At 50.4% G+C, this 20971-nt stretch overlaps 2 protein-coding genes and 1 long non-coding RNA gene across 10 annotated transcripts in view; 2 read left to right on the top strand and 1 right to left on the bottom strand.

Moving 5' to 3' along the window:
- KIF4A (kinesin family member 4A) overlaps positions 1–6272 on the top strand; it is a 129793-nt gene extending 123521 nt beyond the window's left edge. For all 3 annotated transcript variants that reach the window (XM_019956143.2, XM_070784779.1, XM_070784781.1), the window contains exons 29-31: positions 3412–3528; positions 5213–5335; positions 5588–6272. In XM_019956143.2, coding sequence (XP_019811702.2) covers positions 3412–3528; positions 5213–5335; positions 5588–5791 — 444 coding nt within the window. In that variant the 3' untranslated portion in view covers positions 5792–6272. The remainder of the gene's footprint in view (positions 1–3411; positions 3529–5212; positions 5336–5587) is intronic.
- Positions 5752–19540, bottom strand: LOC109555341 (uncharacterized). 3 transcript variants are annotated; one of them, XR_011565378.1, is made up of 4 exons: positions 18877–19540; positions 11248–11477; positions 9964–10029; positions 5752–5891 (listed from the first exon to the last, which is right to left on the bottom strand). It is a non-coding gene; the product is annotated as an uncharacterized lncRNA (long non-coding RNA). The 3 variants fall into 3 exon arrangements; XR_011565377.1 differs by lacking the exon at positions 9964–10029 and having other exon boundaries at positions 5753–5891; positions 18877–19535; XR_002180257.2 differs by lacking the exon at positions 9964–10029 and having other exon boundaries at positions 5757–5891; positions 11347–11477; positions 18877–19531.
- GDPD2 (glycerophosphodiester phosphodiesterase domain containing 2) lies at positions 7979–17881 on the top strand. Of its 4 annotated transcripts, none has more exons than XM_070784784.1 (17): positions 7979–8358; positions 9284–9317; positions 9956–10069; positions 10352–10410; positions 10711–10804; positions 10972–11031; positions 11262–11360; positions 11537–11630; positions 11778–11923; positions 12039–12121; positions 12230–12380; positions 14450–14671; positions 14876–15024; positions 16543–16690; positions 16849–16931; positions 17173–17201; positions 17289–17881. In XM_070784784.1, exons 3-17 carry the CDS (start codon positions 9965–9967, stop codon positions 17339–17341), a joined length of 1575 nt encoding a protein of 524 aa, XP_070640885.1. In that variant the 5' UTR covers positions 7979–8358; positions 9284–9317; positions 9956–9964; the 3' UTR covers positions 17342–17881. The 4 variants fall into 4 exon arrangements, with proteins under 4 accessions (XP_070640885.1, XP_070640883.1, XP_070640884.1 ...); XM_070784782.1 differs by having other exon boundaries at positions 7980–8358; positions 10352–10455; XM_070784783.1 differs by having other exon boundaries at positions 7980–8358; positions 9752–10069; positions 10352–10455.
- Positions 19541–20971: the final 1431 nt, after the last annotated feature.

Raw genomic sequence — 20971 nt, 5'->3', positions numbered from 1 at the left:
GCCATATGCAGTTGTTAAATATTAAAAATCATGGTTTTGATTTTCAGATTTTATAGAGTACTGTATATTCTCATAATAAGGAGGGGTAGATGTTTTAATGGTTTCTTTTACCTTCACAACTACGGAACAATGGTGATGGTTTTCCATATGAAAGAGAGTTGAGGGCTTGAATTTAACTATAAATGCAGTATGAATCCACAAAGATGGCAAGCTAAAAAATGTTACTGTAATTTTAGGACTCATAACCAGAACTATTGAGTTCATAACAAGGGAGGTGCTTCTCTCAATCTACTTCACAATGGTCACACCACATTTAGAAAGTTGTGCTCATTTCTGGATGTCACAATTAAAGATGAACTTGGACAAATTGATATATAGCTAAGGTGCTGAGAATTCTTGGAAACCATGTCATGTGGTGAATCATTGAGGGAGCTAGGTATATTTAGCTTTGAGAGGATTTGGACAGAGTGGGACTGGGGAATGAAAATGATACTTAGGGTTTGAACATCTGTGCTGTGAAAGTGGGGTTAAACTGATTTCATGTCATTCCAGATGGCAGAATTGGGTCCTGAGGTCAGAATTTATATAGAAACTGTTATCTCAGGATAAATAGATCGTTGGATAATAAGACCAGAGATGTTAGAGTGGGGCTTCATACATCAAATCAGGCTTTTAGTGGTCACTGAGGTCTTCTCTGACTAATCCATCATTCTGTGAGCTCTGCCACCTATATTTGTTCCAAGCCAAACTATCCTATTTTCTTCCACCATTTCTCTTATAACATCACTTCCTGTAATGCTGGTCACCCGCCGCTTTTTGTATAATGCCCTCTTTATGAAACACATGCACACAGTGAACTCCTGAATGTGTGTGCAAGGAAACATTGATAAAATGAGCTTAATATGTGGAAAGCGCTTGTAACAGTGCCTCAGTTCAGTCGCTCAGTCATGTCCGACTCTTTGCAACCCCATGAATCGCAGCACGCCAGGCCTCCCTGTCCATCACCAACTCCCGGAGTTCACTCAGACTCACGTCCATTGAGTCAGTGATACCATCCAGCCATCTCATCCTCTGTCCTCCCCTTCTCCTTCTGCCCCCAATCCCTCCCAGCATCACAGTCTTTTCCAATGAGTCAACTCTTCGCATGAGGTGGCCAAAGGACTGGAGTTTCAGCTTTAGCATCATTCCTTCCAAAGAAATCCCAGGGCTGATCTCCTTCAGAACGGACTGGTTGGATCTCCTTGCAGTCCAAGCGACTCTCAAGAGTCTTCTCCAACACCACACTTCAAAAGCATCAATTCTTCAGTGCTCAGCCTTCTTCACAGTCCAACTCTCACATCCATACATGACCACAGGAAAAACCATAGCCTTGACTAGACGGACCTTTGTTGGCAAAGTAATATCTCTGCTTTTGAATATGCTATCTAGGTTGGTCATAACTTTCCTTCCAAGGAGTATGCGTCTTTTAATTTCATGGCTGCAGTCACCATCTGCAGTGATTTTGGAGCCCCAAAAAATAAAGTCTGACACGGTTTCCACTGTTTCCCCATCTATTTCCCATGAAGTGATGGGACTGGATGCCATGATCTTCGTTTTCTGAATGTTGAGCTTTAAGCCAACTTTTTCACTCTCCACTTTCACTTTCATCAAGAGGCTTTTTAGTTCCTCTTCACTTTCTGCCATAAGGGTGGTGTCATCTGCATATCTGAGGTTATTGATATTCCTCCCGGCAATCTTGATTCCAGCTTGTGTTTCTTCCAGTCCAGCATTTCTCATGATGTACTCTGCATATAAGTTAAATAAGCAGGGTGACAATATACAGCCTTGACACACACACACGTTAATATGAGCTATTACTACTGTAGCCTTTTTAGTAAAGGTGAAATATGGCACTATGATGAGTATGGATCAGTTGTGGCATATCCATAGAATGAAGATGAATGGAACAGGAGCTACATGCATCAACAGATTTGTGGTAAAATATACACATGAATAAGCATCTAATTCGAGAGACTGCCCCTGAGAGGGAGGGAGGTGAATGGGATCAGGATGCTTCAGTTGTATCTGTTTTTTACTCATCAAAGAAGGGTTGGGGAGACTTCCCTGGTGGTCCAGTGGTTAAGATTCCACACTGCCAATGCCAGGGGCACAGCTTCCACCCCTGGTTGGGGAGCTAAATCCCACATGCCGCAACTAGCCAAATTGAGGATTGGGAACATGAGTGGGTTTTTTTATTGTCTACACTTTTTAACCAAAAAAAATAATGGTGCCCTAAAATAGAATATGTTATTTCAAATGGGATCTGACTGACCCAGGTATATTGAAGCAAATTTCTTCACTTCTTGTGATTTCTGAACTCCAAATTTCTGCCTGACTTTCTGACAGCCATTTCACACTGTTGACTCGAAGCTTGCTGACACCTCAAGTCCCTAGACCTTTTTTGCACAAACTACCTTTTTGTTTTGTGTATGTGTGTGTTTTCGGGGCTTTTGTTTGCTTTTGGCTCAGTTGCGAGTGCAGCTTGTGGGATCTTAGTTCCCTGACCAGGGATTGAACCAAAGCCCTCAGGCCCTCAGCAGTGAAGTCTCAGACTCCTAAGGACTGGACTGCCAGGGAATTCCCTTCACAAACTTCTTTTAAGCCAGATTTCCCCCCATATTATATTTATATGGCTGATTTAGGGGGGAACCTAAATGGTAGACTTACATTTATCCCTGCTATAACTTTTCTACTTCCAGCCCATGATTCTAGCCTGTCAAAATATATTTGAATTGTGTTTCTGTTATCTTACATATTAATCATCCTTCCAGCTTTATGTCATTGTTACCACTGATGAATATGCCTACCTTGTAGACTGGCTGTGAGACTCAAATGAGATTTTGCATTTCTATATATGAAAGTACTCAGAAAACTGTAAAGTGCTATACAGATGTAAATTATTTTATTTCATATTATCAGTGATTTATTAAAATGTTGAATGATTAAATTGCTGAGGACAAAGCCAAGGCCAACACTAAACAAACTAGAAATGTGAGTTGGATGAAAGTACAGCTGGGTAGATCTCAAGATACTGAGCAACTCTACTTAGTTATTAAATCTGTCTAACTCCCATCCAGCCCACGGTCCTTCACTTTGGCCATAAAATCATCATGAAAATCTTTGTCAATTGCCCTGCATTATTATGGTACCCCTCCAATCTGTCTTTCAAGTATACTATCCCAAAAGTGTGGCATGACTTGTTCTTAGAAAAAACCTATGGTGGTTCTTGATGATCATTGTTTTACTAAAGAAGAGAGGACTGCAAAGATAGAAGTTTTCACTTTTTCCAGAATGGCTTGTGAATGAAGGGAAGGTACTTCAAACCTAGTCTTCTGACTCAGTAATGTTTCTTTCTACAAACCTGTTTTGCAGTGTTCCTGCAAGGGCTGGTGTGGGAACAAGCAGTGTGGGTGCAGGAAGCAAAAATTGGACTGTGGCGCAGACTGCAGCTGTGACGCCACAAAGTGTAGGAACCGTCAGCAAGACAAGGTAGGATCAGTGCTGTCACCCCTCACCATCCCTTCAGACCTCCCAGCAGTCTGTGCCCTTTTCTTCCACCTTCAGTCTTGAAACCTGGAGTCTCCTGCTCAGCCCTTCCCACCCTCCTTCACCCTGAACCAGAAAAGGCTATTTCATTTCTCAGTCCTTTCTTGCTGCTAGCCTGTCCACACCACCCCTCCAGAAGCCACAGCCCCTCCCAGGAGATTCCCAGATATGCAGTTCCTCACCCCCAGCCTTGGCTATAAAGTTTCTGTGCAATGTCTAAGGCAGGAACAAGGAACCAGAAAGCAAGCATTTACAGGCATACAGCCACACAGGATCAAACTAGTCCGGAGGCTTAGCTGGAATTGTAAGGGCCATGTGCTGAGGTGGCATCTTCCAAGAAAGAAGTTAATCCTTCCGACATCTTGAGACATTAGGTACTTAGACCTTTGCCATGGGAACCAGCTATTCCATGGCTCTAGGAAAAGACCCACAGCAACTTGGTCTTCCTGATAAGCAGTGTTCGTGAGCCAAGCTGACTGTAACTGTTCTTACACTGCTCCTGGGAATAGCAAACTCAGGTGAACAAAATGTGCAGGAGACAGGCAGCACCAGGAAGGTCAGATCCCAGTCCTTGCCTTCTGCCCACCTGTGCCCACGAGCAAAAGTCCATTCCTACCGCTCTCCATGTAATACACAGGAATTCCAGCAAGACTAGTTCACCATGCATTTTGCAGTTTTGCCCTGGGTCTTCTATTTAAAAGACTTCTAGGATAGGTAGTCATTAGAGAACTAAAATGGCAAGCTAGAGGTCAGGCTAAGAAGTGTAGAAGTAGCATTATAGAAAGACCTTAAGTGTTCTCTGTTCCCATGCTTTTCTCAGTTTAGGTTCTAGAGTCCTACAGTGGCTCCAGACAGAGGAGTATGGCCCAACTCAGTTTGACCCCATGCCAGCCAAAGCAGCTTGCTCTTGTTTATTTATCAAGTTTCCTCTAAGAATTTCAGTTGTAAAACCACTAATCTAGTCCAATACTGCCATTTTACAGAGAAGGAAACTAAGGCCCAGAGATAAGCCTCAGTGACTCGCCTGATATTACACAGCTGGTCATGGCGGCTAAGATTAGACCTCAGGCTTCCTGACTTTTAATCCACTTCAGTTTCCATGACAACAGGCTATAAATCTAATCCAAGCTCTACCACAGAGTCGCCTTGTTACCTAAGCAACTCCTCTTTCTTGGCCTCAGCTTCCTCTCTGAAAGGAAGACTGATACAGGCAACACTCTGTAGAAATGCTAAAAAGGATATTGTAGATTGTGGAGGGGAGAGGATTAATTGAAGAAATGGCCAAGGCTCAGCCTTGTTTTAAACCTTGCCTCATGATGTGTCCTGTGCTCTCCTCTCCAATCCTTTGCCTTCAGAGGCTTCCTTTGAGCATTGTGAGCCCTGCCCCAGCAAGATCACCCTAAGACTTGCTTAGACTGTCTGATGAGGCCCTCAGAGCTGGTACCTCACTGGCTGAAGGGGAGCAGACCAGCTGTGTAACCATAGGAGCTGAATTTCTTTTTTTTTTTTTTATATAAATTTATTTATTTTAATTGGAGGCTAATTACTTTACAATATTGTATTGGTTTTGCCATACATCAACATGAATCCGCCACATTTCTAACATGCCAGTCTGCTTGGTTCTCAGGATAGCCTGGGCACGGTTGAGCGGACTCAGGATTCTGAAGGCTCCTTCAAACTGGAGGATCCCACAGAGGTGACCCCAGGATTGAGCTTCTTTAACCCTGTCTGTGCCACTCCCAACAGCAAGGTAGGTGGGCTAAAAGCCAGGTGTTTCCAAATGTATCAGTGTCCATCTCTGCTTTAGCACTGACAGAGAGCTGTGGGGTAGGGAAGGGAAATAAAGCTTGCTGAGAGTTGGGCATCGGCTAGACCCTGTTTTCTTCAACAGAGCAATTTTGGGGGTCACCTGTGGGAGTGTGCTAAGATTTGTAGTGGCTAGGCTGTGCTGAGCCTCTGAACCCAGCCCAGATCTAGTCACAGCTATCTCTGTCCTTCCTAGATCCTGAAAGAGATGAGTGACGAGGAGCAGGTACTGTTAAAGAAGACGGCTCCAGCTGCCTCCTCCCTTGGCCTCTCAGAGTCGAAAGATGTAGCAACAGAAACCCAAGGAAATAAAGCTCCGGGGAAGAAAAAGAAACGAGCCCTGGCCAGCAATACCAGCTTCTTCTCTGGCTGTTCCCCCATTGAAGAAGAGGCCCACTGAAGCTGGATTCATCATCTCTGCCCCCGTCTGGCCTGGGTGATGCATTCAGGTTGCAGCCAGAGGGGTTTTGTAATGACTCCTGTTGATTTTGGACTCCTTGCTGTGGAACAAAGGAACAACACATTACTGAAAAAGAGTGTCCAGCACCCCCAGCCCCAGACTACTACTCTCCTCTCCAGAAGGGTGCTGAGCTACCTGCTGAAGAGAGAACGAACTCTCTTCAGAGACCTTCCTGGTGACTCATCAGGAACGAGGCTGAGGCTGTCTTATCTCGAGGTTGTCTCAGCTTAATGGCAGAGCCTGCTCTGTGTTGGAGGCCTGGCACAGATCCTTCACGCCACCTCCAGAATGGGGTTGGGAATCTTTCCTGTCTCTGGATTTCAATGTTTTAACAGCACCCTTAGTTGTCTTTCATGTTGCTGGGAGGTAAATGAAATCTTTTTAAATGTTAATGTTAAGTAAATAAATAAATCTTAGTCCATCTGCTGTTTGGAAGGATTCTTCTGTGCCAGAGGGAGAAATACAATTTCAACCCATGTTCCTCCACCCCTGGGAATTCTATTAAGGAAGCTGGTGCAAGTGCCCAAACCTCACCGCCTTGTAGCAGCACTCTTTCCCCAAGGGGTATGTGGAGCAGCAAGCCATGTTTCTTCATGTTGCTGTTATCTCAGGAAGTTAGAATAATGCTAGCAAGGCCAGTGACCTGAGCTTCACTGGAGAGCCTGCTTGACCTTCAGATTTCGAGGGAAGGAACCACATTTACTAAATTTACTAAGCAAATTTACTAAGCATCTCGTGCTTGCCACAATTTTATCCACTCCTCACAAAAACGTTCAAGGTAAATAGATCTCATTTTGTACATGAGGAGATAGATACAAAGAAGCTGTCACTTCACTGGTCACAGAGTTAGTAATAGAGCTATGACTTGTAACCAGATGTGACACCAAAACTTACATGACCCAAGAACGACAGTGGTGGCCGTTAACTAATGCCCCGCAGTCTGACCTGGCATTGGGATGTGGGATGTTACTGCTGCCCAGCCCCCGGACAGCACCCCACTTGCTGCCTGCTTTCTCCTCTGAAAGGGAAGAGGAGGGGCGTGACTGACTCCTCTTGCTGCATCAGGGCTCTCTATCTTTGCTTAAGGCCCTGGTCCTAGGGCCTTTGTATCCATGCATTCTGATTCCCAGCCCCCACTCCCCCCAAAAAAGCTCCCAGAATTCGGCACATGAAAGCCAAGACTCCTCCAGAATCCAACCGAGTCCAAGTAGAAGAAACTGAAGGACAACCTGCCTAGAGCGAGGTGACCCTGCAGCCTTTGCTGGCCTCCTGCCAGCAAGCGGCCCTGCTTCTCTTTGCATTTTAATGCGGAGGGAGCAAGGGAGCCTTTGCCATTGCCAACTGGAGCCTCTGGATACAATGGAAAGGCAGAGAAGGAGGGGGGCCAGCTCTTGGCATAAGAGAGCCAGTCATCTCACTGTTTTCAAATCTAGTGAGTTTGGGGGGAGGGGTAAGCTTATTCCCAGAGAAGGCATTCTTTCCCACCAACACTTTTGGTAAAGTAAAAAAACTAAAAGGTAGAGAGAGAAGGTCAGTCAAAACCAGCCCCTAGTCCCCAGCCCACCCAGAGGCCCATGCTTTAGGGCTAAGCTGACTCTACAACCTGCCCACCATCCCTCTCCTGCTGATGGTGTGGTGACAGCATCCTTTGTATGTGTTCACCTTCCAAAAGCCGGTGACCCTAACATTATACACTGTTTGAGTGATTCTTGGAAAGAGACTGTAGATGCCTTGGGGTCAAGGCAGCTGGAATGATGCAAATCTCAGCACATCTTAAATGAGCATATCCTTTCTGGGCTGATGGGTGGAAGAGAAGGGCTGCTAGTATCACTCAGGCCCCACTAGGTCCCCAGAAACCCCTGGTCCAGAAACAGGGTGAAACAGGAAGTGGCTTGCAACTCTTCTAGATGCACCACCTTGCAGACGTGGATCCCAAGAGGGAAGGGGAGGCTGATGAATTAAAGCTCTCCTCCCAGGGAGCTTGAGACTGAATGCTAGACTTCCTCACACACATACACACCCTTTTCCAGGGGACTGACTGGGCCCCTGCTCCTTACTGCCAAGTTTCAAAGTTGTGTGGTCACCTCCCCCTAGCTTCCCACCCACCCGTGCCCTCAGCCCTCGCTTCCCTGAGCCAGGACAAAGCCCAAGCACTGACTGAGAGGAGAACAGGAGGAGGGACAGAGGGATGGGGAAAGCTGCACAAAGGAATTCCTCACCCCAAGCCCCCTGACCGGCGGCAGCAGCAGCAGCGAGTAAAGAAGCAGATCTGCTCACCCTCCCCCTTCCTGCTTCCCATCTTCCCACCAACGGGGCACAGACACCACAGGCCACAGAGCAGCTGCAGGCCTTGGGAGAGGACCCACACAGCCTCCGGTAGGTGGCAACAGTGCCACCTGTTTGACTGGTGGGGCTGAGCCAAGGACTGGAAGAGGGAGGAGGCAGACAACTCGGAGAGAAGCTGGGAAGCAGTGCAGAGCACAGAGCGGAGCTGCTGCTGAGAAAAGGTGTGAGGGCTTGGGAAGGCTTGGGGCCACAGGCGGGAGTGGCGGGAGTGGCGGGGAGGAGACCGGCTCCTGCTGGCAGGCAGTGGGCCCAGGGATTGAGCAGCACCCCTGGTCAGCATCCCTGACTGGAGTTTTCTGACTGCTCAGCTCCTGGCCCCATCCTACAGCTCCTGGAGGGAAACGGGACCCTGGAAGGCAGTGATTGGGGTGCAGGGGCAGGACCTGCGGTACAGATGGAGCCCGAGGCAGGCTCCTAGCACTTGGTGGTCCCACCATGGGAAGAGGCAGGGGACCTCCCTTTGGGTGGGCTTTTTCCTTAGAGGGGTGTCAGGGAGGGGAGAGGTTTCCTCCCCTCAGGCCCTCCCTCAGCTCCAATCCCCTAACTTCCAAGCCCTTCCCCAACTCTCCTTTCCAAAGGCAAGCAGAGGGTGAGAAGGGCTGCTTCAGGAGCAGCCATATCCTCACTCCTTCCAGGGCCCCGGCCACTGTGCACCCCTAAGACTCCACAGCCTCAGGGGAGCCCAGACCACACACACTTTGGGTGTATCGAGGGGCACCGTTACATATTCCAAGTCACCTAGAAACCCATTTCACTACCAGCCACTAGTGCACATGCAAATGCTGACACAAACCCCACACCTTCTCATGTAGACTCACAATCACATGTCCAGCCTTGTGTGGAGATCAGTAAGCCAGTTTGGTCTCAGCTTGACCCCAAAGCACAAGGTCCAGAGATCCCCTGCCCCAAGACAACCACACACCCCCATGCACACCTTTGCCCTGTATCTGTTGTACTTTCACCAAAGTGACCTCAGAGGGTGGGGCCCCTGAAAGGGGAAAGGCGGCGACTTGGTTCCTGGCTGGGGTTGTGGGATGACTGGGCAGGAAGGGACAGGACTGGGGCAAAAGGGCTTCGATTTTCCAGGTGTGTGCTGGCAGGAAAAAAGTTCCTTCAGGAGGTAAGGAGTGACCCAGGCAACTCGTACTCCTCAAGACTTCCCCATGCTGCTGGTGCCCCCTGCCCTCCGGAAGGCAGAAATAGAATCTTTCAGTTCAGGGCTTTGTGATGTCTCCAATCTGTATCCACAGCAACTGACCAACTAGCCACTAGCCAGGCCTCCCTGGGTCCCAGGCCAGGACTGGTGTCTCTGCTTCAGGTTTTTCCTGGTTTCTGTGGTGGAAGCCACACCATGGGGCTGCCTGAAGCTTGGCCAGATTTTCTTCAGCTTGCTAAACCCTGTATGCCCCACCCCAGGCAGTTTTTCCTGAGTCCCCACCCGAGGCAAGCACTCCATCCCCAGATAGGGATGCTGTTAAAAGGGGAGGAGTTGGACAGAGTGGGTGTGTATCCACCTAGAGGCTAGATCTCCTGAGTTTTTCACTGACTTTCCAGGTGTTCTGTTGAAAGGAAGACCCCGGAAACTGTCCCCTTTGCTCATCTCCTCCTCCAATCTGGCACTTGGAGCCTGCCCTGTAACCTCCGTTGCTGAGCAGTGGCCCAGGCCTCCGCTCCTCCCCCACTGGGCTCCTCACTGGGAGGGAGGCTGGGATCTGCCTTCTGCCAGGGTCTCTGAGAGCCAAGCGTCCCTCCCCCCAGGCCCTTACCATGGCCGAATCCCCTGGCTGCTGCTCTGTCTGGGCCCGCTGCTTCCACTGCCTGTACAGCTGCCACTGGAAGAAATGCCCCAGGGATAGGATGCAAACCAACAAGGTGAAGTACGGATTGGGGGGTGGGTAGGGGTGGAAGTCCAAGGCGGGGACCACTTGGAGGGGGAAAGATATCCAGGTGTGCTCAGAGACAGTGGAGAGGCAGGGATGGGGAAGGGATTTTCTCTCCCCAGGAGGAAAATCTCTTCAAATATGGAAAGAACTGCCTGCAAAGCACAGCAGCCCCACGCCTTGCAGGAAGCCCCCTTGAACTGCCATCCCCTGGGGACTCTGAGCCGAAGTGGGGATGTGAGCCGCTGTGAGCTTCTCTCTTGCCCCTCTGCAGTGCGAATGCGTCTGGTTTGGCCTGCTCTTCCTCACCTTCCTCCTCTCCCTGGGCTGGCTGTACGTCGTGCTCATCCTTCTCAATGACCTGCACAACTTCAATGAGTGTGTCATGGATCCCCTTCCTCAGCAGACATGTCCATCTACTCCCCACCCTGGGACCCCTGGGTGCTCAGCCCCTACTTTGCCTCTTTGAAAACCCGTCCATGAAGTCTCCCCAGACCTTGGAGCCCCTGACCCCGTGAAGAGCTTCCCTTCACTCCCTTCTAGCCTTGGTCCTGGATCCACCCAGCCCAACTCCCCTCGGGCCACTATTACCACCCTTCTCCCACTCGGACACCTCCCTCTCCCCTCCCACAGATTCCTATTCCAGCGCTGGGGGCACTGGATGGACTGGTCCCCGGCATTCCTGCTGGTCATCTCTCTACTGGTCACATACGCATCCCTGCTCTTGGTGGGTGCAGGGACAACTGGCCTAATCTTAGCCCTCCCTTCCTCGCAGCTCTACGCTGTCGCTCGCATCCTGGCCACTGAGGGGAGGGTAGAGGGAGGGGTCAGCCTAGGAAACTCACTCAGTGACCCCTCTTGGCACATCATGACTCCAACCACCTCTGCCCCCAGCTCCTGGCCCTGCTCCTGTGGCTCTATGGCCAGCCTCTGTGTCTGCACACCGTGCACAAGGTAGAGTGGGGATGGGCGCAAGCGGGAGAGGGGCACACTGGGCCCGGTGCTTAGCCGGCTCTTCTCTTCCTGGGCACAAGCCCAGGACCCAAAACCCAGTAAATATATGTTGAATGAAAGGAGGACAGTGGATGAGCCAGGAGAAGGGAATGCTCCTGTTTTCATAGAGTGAGGGGCAGCCTAGGCAGCCCAAGTTGACACAAACGTGCCCCTCACCCCTGGTTCCCCAGGTGCTGCTGCTCCTCATCATATTTCTTGTGGCTGCTGGCCTTGTGGGACTGGAGGTCCAATGGCAGGAGGAGTGGCATAGCTTACGTCTGTCACTGCAGGTGAGTGGCTGATATCCAGTGCTTGGGGGGAACCTTCGCCTGTGGCCAACCCCAGGACACAGCGTGCTCCCTGGTGCCCCAAAACTGCAGGAAGCCCTCAACTTCAAAAGTCAGCTCCTAGGACAAGAAGAGGAGAGGTTCTAAGGTTCTAAGACCTTACCAGCTCTTGTCCACAGGCCACAGCCCCATTCCTTCACATTGGAGCAGCTGCTGGCATCACCCTCCTGGCCTGGCCTGTGGCTGATACCTTCTACCATATCCATCGAAGAGGTGCCAACTCCACCCCCAGCCTCCAGTCCCTTTAATGCCCACCAGTGCTTCTGCCTCCTGCTGCTCCATTTCCTATACCTGTGCTGTTTTCTGCCCCGAGGGCCCACCACTGCCCTTTCTTCATGGCCTGTTCCCCACTCCCCACAGGTCCCAAGATCCTGCTACTGCTCCTGTATTTTGGAGCCACCCTGGGCATCTACCTGGCGCCCCTATTCATCTCCTCAGCCTGTATCATGGAACCCAAAGACCTACCACACAAGCCTAAGTTGATAGGACACCGAGGGGCCCCCATGGTGAGTGTGGGGCAGAATGCTGGCCGGGTGGGGAAGGTCTGCTTCTCCAGGCTGCTGCGGCCAGGCCTGTGGGTTCCCAGGCTCCCACCCTTCCCTGCTCCCTCGCCTTTCCCAGCTGGCCCCCGAGAACACCCTGATGTCCCTGCGGAAGACAGCTGAATGTGGAGCTATTGTGTTTGAGACCGACGTGATGGTCAGGTGAGGGAAGCTGGGGCCCCTTCCCCCACCCAAATGACACAGCAGGGGAGCTCCAGAAGTGATGACCAGCCCTGGAGCCTGGTCCTCTGACTCCCCTTGTGCCTTCAGCTCTGATGGGATCCCCTTTCTCATGCATGATGAGCGCCTGACCAGGACCACAGATGTGGCCTCTGTGTTCCCAGACCGAGTCAACAGCCACAGCAGTGACTTCTCCTGGGCTGAACTGAAGAGGCTCAATGCTGGGGCCTGGTTCCTTCAGGTGAGGACAGCCTTCTGCAAGAGACAGCCACGTACAGGGGCACTCTGGGCAGAGTTCATTCATTGATAACCATCTGCTGAGCCCTGTACTGGGCAACAGGTATGCAGTCTCTGCCCTCAGGTCATTCCTTCCTAGTAATGCTATCAGAATAGGAAACCTCAAGTGAGAACAAGGTCTGCACTGGGTAGAGAGGAGAGAGAGGTCACTGTTGGGCAGGGGCAGTGTGGGAGAGGATCAAGAGTGGGTTCACAGGAGAGGATGCCTGAGCAGCATATGAAGTGAGGGTAGTTTTTAAGATGGGCAAGGCAGGGAACGAGAATTCTGGTTAGAGGGAAGAATGTGGGTAAAGCCCAGAAATATGAAGAAGTGTTTTCAGGGAATGAAGAGTGGCTCAGTAGAAATTTTCTGGCAGTTCAGTGGTTAGGACTCAGCACTTTCACTACCTTGGGCTTGGGTTCAATTCCTGGTTGGAGAACTAAGATCCCCCAAGCTGTGCGGTGTGGGGAAAAAAAAAAAAAAAAAAACACAAGACAATGAAAAAGTGGCTCAGTGGAAGTGGGAGATAAAGATGCATGGGAGTCATGGGAGCTGAGGCTGGCTGGGGCCTGGGGGAGCAGAGTCTTGGTCTCTGGTGGGCTTTGAATGCCAGGCCAGGAAGTATGGACTTCAATCCTGCAGATGATGGAAAATATTTCAAAGGATACTTAATTTGTTTAACTCCCCTTTTCTTGATTACCAAAGTAATACAAGTTCCTTGTTAAAAAAAAAGAAAGTAAAACATCAGAGAAACAACCTAAAATTGAAAAATCTCCCGTAATCCAACCCTTCAGCTGGGTACGTATTCTGAGTGATGAAGACACATCTGATTGCCTAAGAGTAAGGGATGTCTGAGTTTGAATCATGGCTTAACCACTTCCTGGCTGTGTGAGCCTGGGCAACATTCTTTAGGGTCTCTGTTCTTCATTTTCCTCATCTATAAAATGGGAGTAACAACAGTACTTACCTTGTAGGATTGTCAGGAGGACTAAATAAATGAAGACACATCTGATTGCCTAAGAGTAAGGGATGTCTGAGTTTGAATCATGGCTTAACCACTTCCTGGCTGTGTGAGCCTGGGCAACATTCTTTAGGGTCTCTGTTCTTCATTTTCCTCATCTATAAAATGGGAGTAACAACAGTACTTACCTTGTAGGATTGTCAGGAGGACTAAATAAATTAATACACATAAAGCACTTCTAATACTGCCTGCTGCTGCTGCTAAGTCGCTTCAGTCGTGTCCAACTCTGTGCAACCCCATAGACAGCAGCCCACCAGGCTCCCCCATCCCTGGGATTCTCCAGACAAGAACACTGGAGTGGGTTGCCATTTCCTTCTCCAATGGCCTAGCACATAGTAAATATTTAATGTGTTGATAGTTCACTTTTTCCATGTCAGTGATCACGAGGCAAGGTCATTTGTTGATTTCAAGCGGAGGAAAAGAGAGTGGCAGAGGTTTGGAATAGCCAACAGGAGGAATGGGAGAGGGAGCAAATCAAGAGCAAGTAAAAGGATGGCTAAGTGGCACAGAGAACACAAAACAGGACCACAGGGCCAACAGCCCACGTGATATTCTCTGCCCCCCAATTCCAGTGGCTGGAGGAGGTAGACAACTGTAGAATTCAGTCAGAGTTTAGGATTTGTGGGGCACATGGGGCAGGAAAGGAGTTGAGGGGGTTGTTGAAAAGTAGTTTAAGCTGAGGATGGACCATGGGTAGGGGATGTAGGTGTGGCTAGAAAGGGGCTGATGGACTGGGAGGAAACCAAGGGGTCAAGATCCCAGAGGTCTCCATGAGACCAAGAGAAAGTGTAGTGAGAGTGAGGAAGTTAGGAAACCTGGAGGGTAGGAGGTTGGGGTCAGAGTAAGATGTCAGAGGGTCTAGAAAAGGCCACAGTTTGGAAAAAGGAAAAACCCTGACTCAACCGAGGGCCAAAGCTGTTCACCAAGTGGGGGAAACGAGTAAAGATAATGAGGATGGCGGCACAGCCTGGAGGCTTCTTCTGGTCTTGAAATAATTTTCTTCTTCTTATAGAGGCAACCTTTCTGGGGGGCTAAGCAACTGTCAGGCCATGATCGAGAAGATGCTGAGAGTCAAACAGTGCCATCCTTGGAAGAGATACTGAAGGAAGCTGAAGGCCTCAACCTTTCTATCATATTTGACCTGCGCTGCCCCCCAGAAAACCACACATATCATGACAGTTTTGTCAACCAGACATTGGAGACTGTGCTGAGTTCAGGAGTGCCCCAAGCCATGGTGATATTGTCAGGACCCCAAGTGCCCCCTCTTGCCCCTCTCCCCTGCCTTCCCTAGACCATGACAATAATGTTGAGGCATCCCCCCTCCCCAGGGCCCTGCCCCAGCTCACGTACCCCATCTGTGGTCATACATCTTTGCCCCTGCTGCCACCTCCAGACCCAGGCCTTCTCCAGTTTCATGCCCACCTACCCTGAACCACAGGTCCTTTGGCTACCGGATGAAGATCGGGCTTATGTCCAAGAAAGAGCCCCCCAAATGCGCCAGATATACGGACATCTGGAAGGCCATGGCACTGAGAGTCCCCAGTTTCTCAACCTCCCCTATCAAGACCTGCCACTGTTGGATATCAAGTGAGTGCCAGAGGAAAGGAGCCGAGGGGATCACGTGAGGCTTAATGGTATAGAAGAGCCAAGGCTGGGAGGGCAAAGGCCATTCATTCACTTGCTCATACAACACATATTTATTGAACACCTACTGTGTGTCAGGCTCTATTTATTGCAGGTTTGGGGCATGGGAGAGACAGATAATAAACCACTGCACAAAACATATGCATGTTGTAGAGTGATAAGTGACATGAAGACAAAAATTTAGGAATGGGGTAGAGATTGGGAGAGAGGGGAGAAGGTCACAGTAGGAAGAGTGGTGAAAGAGGTGGTGTCTGGGCTGAGACCTGACAAGTCACAAGGAGGTGACAATGGGAAGAGCTGCAGAACAGCAGGAACAGCAGCCTCATGAGCAACGGGTAGCAAACCAGGTAGGACTTTGTTGGCCACCAGGATTTTAGCTTTCATTTTACACCAGAGAGAGGGTGGATCCAGGGGAGAGAGGCAAGGGAGTCCCATATGTGAGTGGATGCAACCAGAAAACATAATAGGCTTCAAAACCTGTAGTCACCAAGCTCTCTTATAATATCCTTGTGGTTAGATAGGGAAAAAATGTGAACTGAATGATGGCCCAGTTATCATATTAAGTATTTCAAGGACCTTTCCCCAAGCTGTCACCATGGGAGGAGACAGGATATCAGGTTAAGACTCCCCTTAGTCTTGTCCTGATCAACATTGACTGCTGATCATGTTTCCAGAAGGCATGAATTGGTAATGAAAAAGGTGATGGGAAAATGGAGGCCCTAGAAGATCTAAGCATTCTAAGGTGCCAGGTCAAAAGTACCAAGATAAAATGCAATGGAGATGCATGTAAAGACCCATGCCCAGGGTCCAGAGGAAGCTCAATTGCACAAAAATAAGAGAGGGAGACATTGGCATCAGCAGGAACATGTGTGCAAAAGACCAGGACTTTGATTGTACACTGTGCACAATGAATGAGTCAAAGTCACTTGACATTGCCAAAAACTAACCTGACCCTGGGCTGCCTTCACATGGACGTAGCGCCCAGAAGGCAGGAGGAGTTTTGCTCTCCTCCAAGCTAGTCCCAGCCCACCCAGGCTATCACGTTCAGATGCAGGCTCCATACTTCAAAAGGAACATTGGTAAATGGGAGTAAGATCAGATTAGAGAGGTTTGTATGGTGAAAGGAACGATAACCCAGGTCCCTGATTGAAGCAACTGGGGTGGTTGGGCCTGGAGAAAAGACGACTCAGGGGAATGTGGTCACACTGTCCCTCAGACCTCTTAAGGGATGGCATGGGACAAAGAGGAGAGACACATTTGTGTGACCCCAGGCAGCAAAACTAGGACCCATGGGTGAAATCCACTGGGAGACAGAGCAGGTAGGGGTCTGCTATCCAAAGGCAGAAGTGATGGCTCTGGAGCAGGGACACTGTGGATTCAAACACGGAGAGGGGCTGTTTCCCTCCTGTGCCTGGAGCCTCGAGGTTCTGAATGTTCCCTATTTCTTCCCCGCCTGCACAGGGCACTGCACCATGATAATGTCTCGGTGAACCTATTTGTAGTGAACAAGCCCTGGCTCTTCTCCCTACTCTGGTGTGCAGGGGTGGATTCAGTCACCACCAACGACTGCCAGCTGCTGCAGCAGATGCGCTACCCTGTCTGGCTTATTGTAAGAGCTCAGGGACTGTCACCCCTCCTCCTCTTTTCCTATCCCTGCTTCTCCTTAACCCTGTTCCCCTCTTCCTTACTTATTTCCCCCTATACACCCCCTGGATCTGTATATGGGTGGCTCTGGCCACTGACAGGGACCTTTTTCTTTTCTCACAGCCCGCTCGAACCTACCTGATAATATGGATCATTACCAATTGTGTCTCCCTCCTGCTGCTTTTGTGGACTTTCCTCCTACAACAGTGAGTCCTTTGCGCCTCAGCTTTCTGGGTCTTCATTCTCCCTAGGGTCCTGGTGATGGGGCATATTCAGACTCATTGATGCTGCCTAGGGCTTGGGGTTTGGACCCTTGGAGATTCTTAAACCCTTCCTTTATACGTCTAATTGGCTTGAACCTGGGAAAGTCAGTTAGGGGGAACTCAGGGTCAAAAGGTTCTGCTTGACGCTGGCTGAACTCACAATGCGAAGCTTTTCTCCCCATAGGAGGTGTGCTAAGGAGAGACAGAGAACTGGTAAGAGCTGTTTCCCCTTACCTCATTTTTCTCCTCCTCTAGCCTTCCCCTTACTCACTCCCTATGTGTTCCCTCTTACCTCTCCAGGGCTAGAAACAGCAGTGCTGCTGACCAGGATCAACAATTTCATAAGGGAGTGAATGCCCTGTCTTAGCCCCCCACCAGCCAAAATCAGAGGCCTGTCTGCATTGGCCAACAGCAAGGAAGAGAGGGTGGCTGAGGTGGAACGTTGCTGGGGCTGGCGTGGGGTGAACTTTGCCAGCAGGAGGTGTCCCCCTTGGGATTTTGACCTGAGGTGGTCAGAAAGACCAAGTCACAAGAAGTTTGTCCCCAAATGAAACTTAACAGAGGAAGAGACAAAGAGATTCCCAAGAGAATGTTTCAGATCTACGCGCAGGTATTCTTGTGTACAAGGCACAGGGTATCAGGTATGGGACAGCTCAGAACTGTGACTGAAGGAGATGACAAAACGGCCTTTCCCAGAGAACTGTAAGATGATGGAGACGTCGACCTGGCTCCATTCACTGTCTCTCTTGACATATGCAATTTATCTGATTTCCTGCCTAGAGACTAGGGGCTAAAGAACCCATCTAGCCATGTAATTCTGTGCCTGCAAGTGGCTTTTTCTTGTGCACAGTCTTTTTTTCAAGACACACTGGTTCTTGACTCTTGTCGGTTAATGTGTTATTCAATGAATTTAATGCCCCTTTGGTACAGTCTAACCTTTTCGGTGCTGGCGCTGGGTGGAGGATGCACCTTGCATCTCGAGTTGTATGTGACATGACACTGAGGGGTCATCATGAGGAGAATCGAGGGTTGGCGGTGGCAAGTGGACTACCTGGGGCAATGAAGGGCTGCAAATGGTCAGCAGGAGCACCACCGCCACAGGGGACATTCCCGGTGGCCCAAGCGCGCTGTGCAGTGTTGCGCTGGAGCTCCACCTTGTGGTCACCTGCCCCAAAAGGAGGGCCGCGCCCGTCGTCACCTGTGAAGTATTATCTGGATGCCACCTGTTTCTCGTGCCCGTTGGGGACCTGTGTTCTTGACTCCGGACCCCAAGGGCATGATCCGATTTCCACAAGTTCTTGCTTCTCCGGGTTGTGCTTAGGGTCTGGTTGCCCGACCCACCTTCCCCCCGAGGAGCGAGTTCCCCAGTGTGTTTGCTGCTTGTGAGTCCCTGGACTAAACAATTTACATGACCGGCGCGGAGCTGGCCTACGATAATGTGACTGATAGAAGTGGGGGAGGGGCTAAGGAAAACACAAGGACAGGAGAGGGCTCTGGCTACCTCTTTAGTCCCCCACCGCACCTACATTCGCCCCGGTTCGTTTCTCCACGCCCCGGTTCATTTCTCTACACGAAGGGAAATCGAACTAAGGGTCTGACGAGGTTAGGAGGTTCGGTTCTCAATTATTCCTCTCCCTGGGACCAGGGGTGGCACTGGCACCTAGGGACAAGACCATCCCTGGTGGCAGGGCAGGCAGCCCAGAGAACTACAATTCCCAGGATGGCCCTGGCCACTTCCGTTCTCGGGATGGGTCGACCGAAGTGAGTTTGAATTTGTGTTCCCGCCCCCTTCTCCTCCCGGACCCTGCGCTTTCCCTTCTCGCCGCCCCGCCCCCGCCATGCACACAGAGGTACATACAGACACAGGCCGCCGTCCAAGTCAACATACCTGGCCTGCAGCTGGCGCGATGGGCGGGGGCACCGGCGTGCGACCGACTGGGAGGCCGGAGGAGCCCCAGTAGCCCACGCCGCGGCAGCTGCCTGGTCCGTCTTCTAGGGGGTCCACGCCGCCTGGGACCTCCTCTTCCACACACTACCTTTTCAAGCTGCAATTCCGTAGTTTTCCCCGTTCCGGATCCCGCCCCTCAGACCGACTGCCAGCCTCAGCTCTGGGGCGCCGAGGTACCTGCACCCAGGTACCGCCGGGCTCTCACCTCTCAGCTCGGACCTCCCTCTCCCGTCCCCATCCCTACTTTTCTGTCCCCTCCCAGACGCCCAGCCCCGCAGCCTCTTCCTCCCCTTACCACCTGCAGAGTCTCCAAACCCCTCAGCCTCCACTTCTCAGCTCCCAGTCTCAGCTGCAGTCCTCTAACCTCAGATTCTAGACTCCGGGCCCGGCAGGAATGCCCCATAGCCCTTGCCCCAAGCCTCTAGCCTTGAGTACTCAGCCCTGTGCCTGACACTGCCCATGCTTCCTCTCTTCCCAGCAGGATTAGACTCTTCTATAGGGTCCTGAACTGGAGACTGAGACTGACAAAAACTTGCGGGTGGAGGGCCAAGGGGAGCTGCTCGTTGGGGTTCCAATGCAGTTGCTCTCTTTATTTTTAGCTGCTGACTCATAGCTTCTGGCACTAGGGTTTGGGGCTAACAGGCTGGGCTAGGGGGCTATTAATAGAGCTGAGGCACAGCCCCGACCCAGTTCAGTTTAGAAGCACCGGGAGTAAGGAGCCCTCCCTTGGATTCTCTGGAATTATTGTGGACTAGGGTAGTGGCTGGACTAGGACTTCTCTGGCTGCCAGTACCTCAGCCTGGTATCTCTACCTCGGAACTCTTGAGGAAAAGCCCCTGACAAAACTCGGGGCACAGCTCTCTCCTAAGTTTGCCATGGCTTGGGGCTCTGCCACAGTGAAGCTCCTGCTGCACTGAGTGAACAGATGACTTCCAAGTGCAGGGATTATTGTGCCCACAGCTTTGGCCTGCTTGGACCTACTCCTGGGCCAGAATGCTAGGTTACTAGGAGTGATAGCTGTGGATTTGTTTCCCAGAGGCCCTCATGATGATGGGATACTATAGCATGGTCCTAACAGAGAGAGCACAGAGCTGACAGAATTTGGTAGCTCCAAACCAGACACAGGACCAGCAAGCTGTCAAATTCTGTTACCACTCTCCTGTTCTTTTTGTTTCTTTCCCTCTTGTTGTGCTCTGTGCCTGCTCACAGGTGTCAACATATCTCAGGATCTCTCTCTACTCCATGCTGCTGCTGCTGCTGCTGCTAAGTTGCTTCAGTCGTGTCCAACTCTGTGTGACCCCATAGACAGCAGCCCACTAGGCTCCTCTGTCCCTGGGATTCTCCAGCCAAGAATACTGGAGTAGGTTGCCATTTCCTTCTCCAATGCATGAAAGTGAAAAGTGAAAGTGAAGTTGCTCAGTCGTGTCTGACTCTTCGCGATCCCATGGACTGCAGCCTACCAGGCTCCTCCGTCCATGGGATTTTCCAGGCAAGATTACTGGAGTGGGGTGCCATTGCCTTCTCCGCTCTACTCCATAGAGAAATCTAATTGAGGAAAGCCACTGAGAAACTCCTATAGGACCTTTTTATCTTAATGGGTGGAAGTAGGATTTTCCTAATCCATTCATTGGGGATGGTGGGGAAATCTTGATACCTTAGTGAACTAATCATCAAAATTATTCCACCCCATGCCCAATGTGCTAGAATTCCCATCCACCGAGAATGCACACCCATAACAATTCCCCTTACTTGCAAAGCAGAAACTTCCCAGTTTCAGCAAACCCAATCTCTGGCTCCCAGGTGAAAAGCCCCAAGGGCTTTGGGGCAAGAGTGGTTATTTCTTCACACAAAAAGACTGGGGTCACCCAATGGAGCTGTACTTTCAAGAATGAGCCCAGATTATCATACAGTAGCGGGCCACACCACCCTCATCCTGTCAATTTGCTGAGGGAGCTGGAGAGACCGTGGATGGAAGTCAGAAATAGTCACTCTCCTCCCAAATCCTGTATCAGGTTCCTCAGTGGCTTCAGTCTCA

The sequence above is a fragment of the Bos indicus genome, chromosome X, assembly GCF_029378745.1.
Source record: "Bos indicus isolate NIAB-ARS_2022 breed Sahiwal x Tharparkar chromosome X, NIAB-ARS_B.indTharparkar_mat_pri_1.0, whole genome shotgun sequence".
Taxonomy (NCBI): Eukaryota; Metazoa; Chordata; class Mammalia; order Artiodactyla; family Bovidae; genus Bos; species Bos indicus.
This window is presented reverse-complemented; position numbering and strand designations above follow the sequence as displayed.

What these genes read in the sequence shown, in the direction of transcription:
- GDPD2 (XM_019956144.2), top strand. Translation starts at nt 9,965, where the DNA reads ATGGCCGAATCCCCTGGCTGCTGCTCTGTCTGGGCCCGCTGCTTCCAC. An exon ending in GACCTGCACAACTTCAATGA is followed by an intron (nt 10,456 to 10,710) that starts GTGTGTCATGGA and finishes CCCCTCCCACAG; the next exon opens with ATTCCTATTCCAGCGCTGGG. An exon ending in CTGGGGCCTGGTTCCTTCAG is followed by an intron (nt 12,381 to 14,449) that starts GTGAGGACAGCC and finishes TTCTTCTTATAG; the next exon opens with AGGCAACCTTTCTGGGGGGC.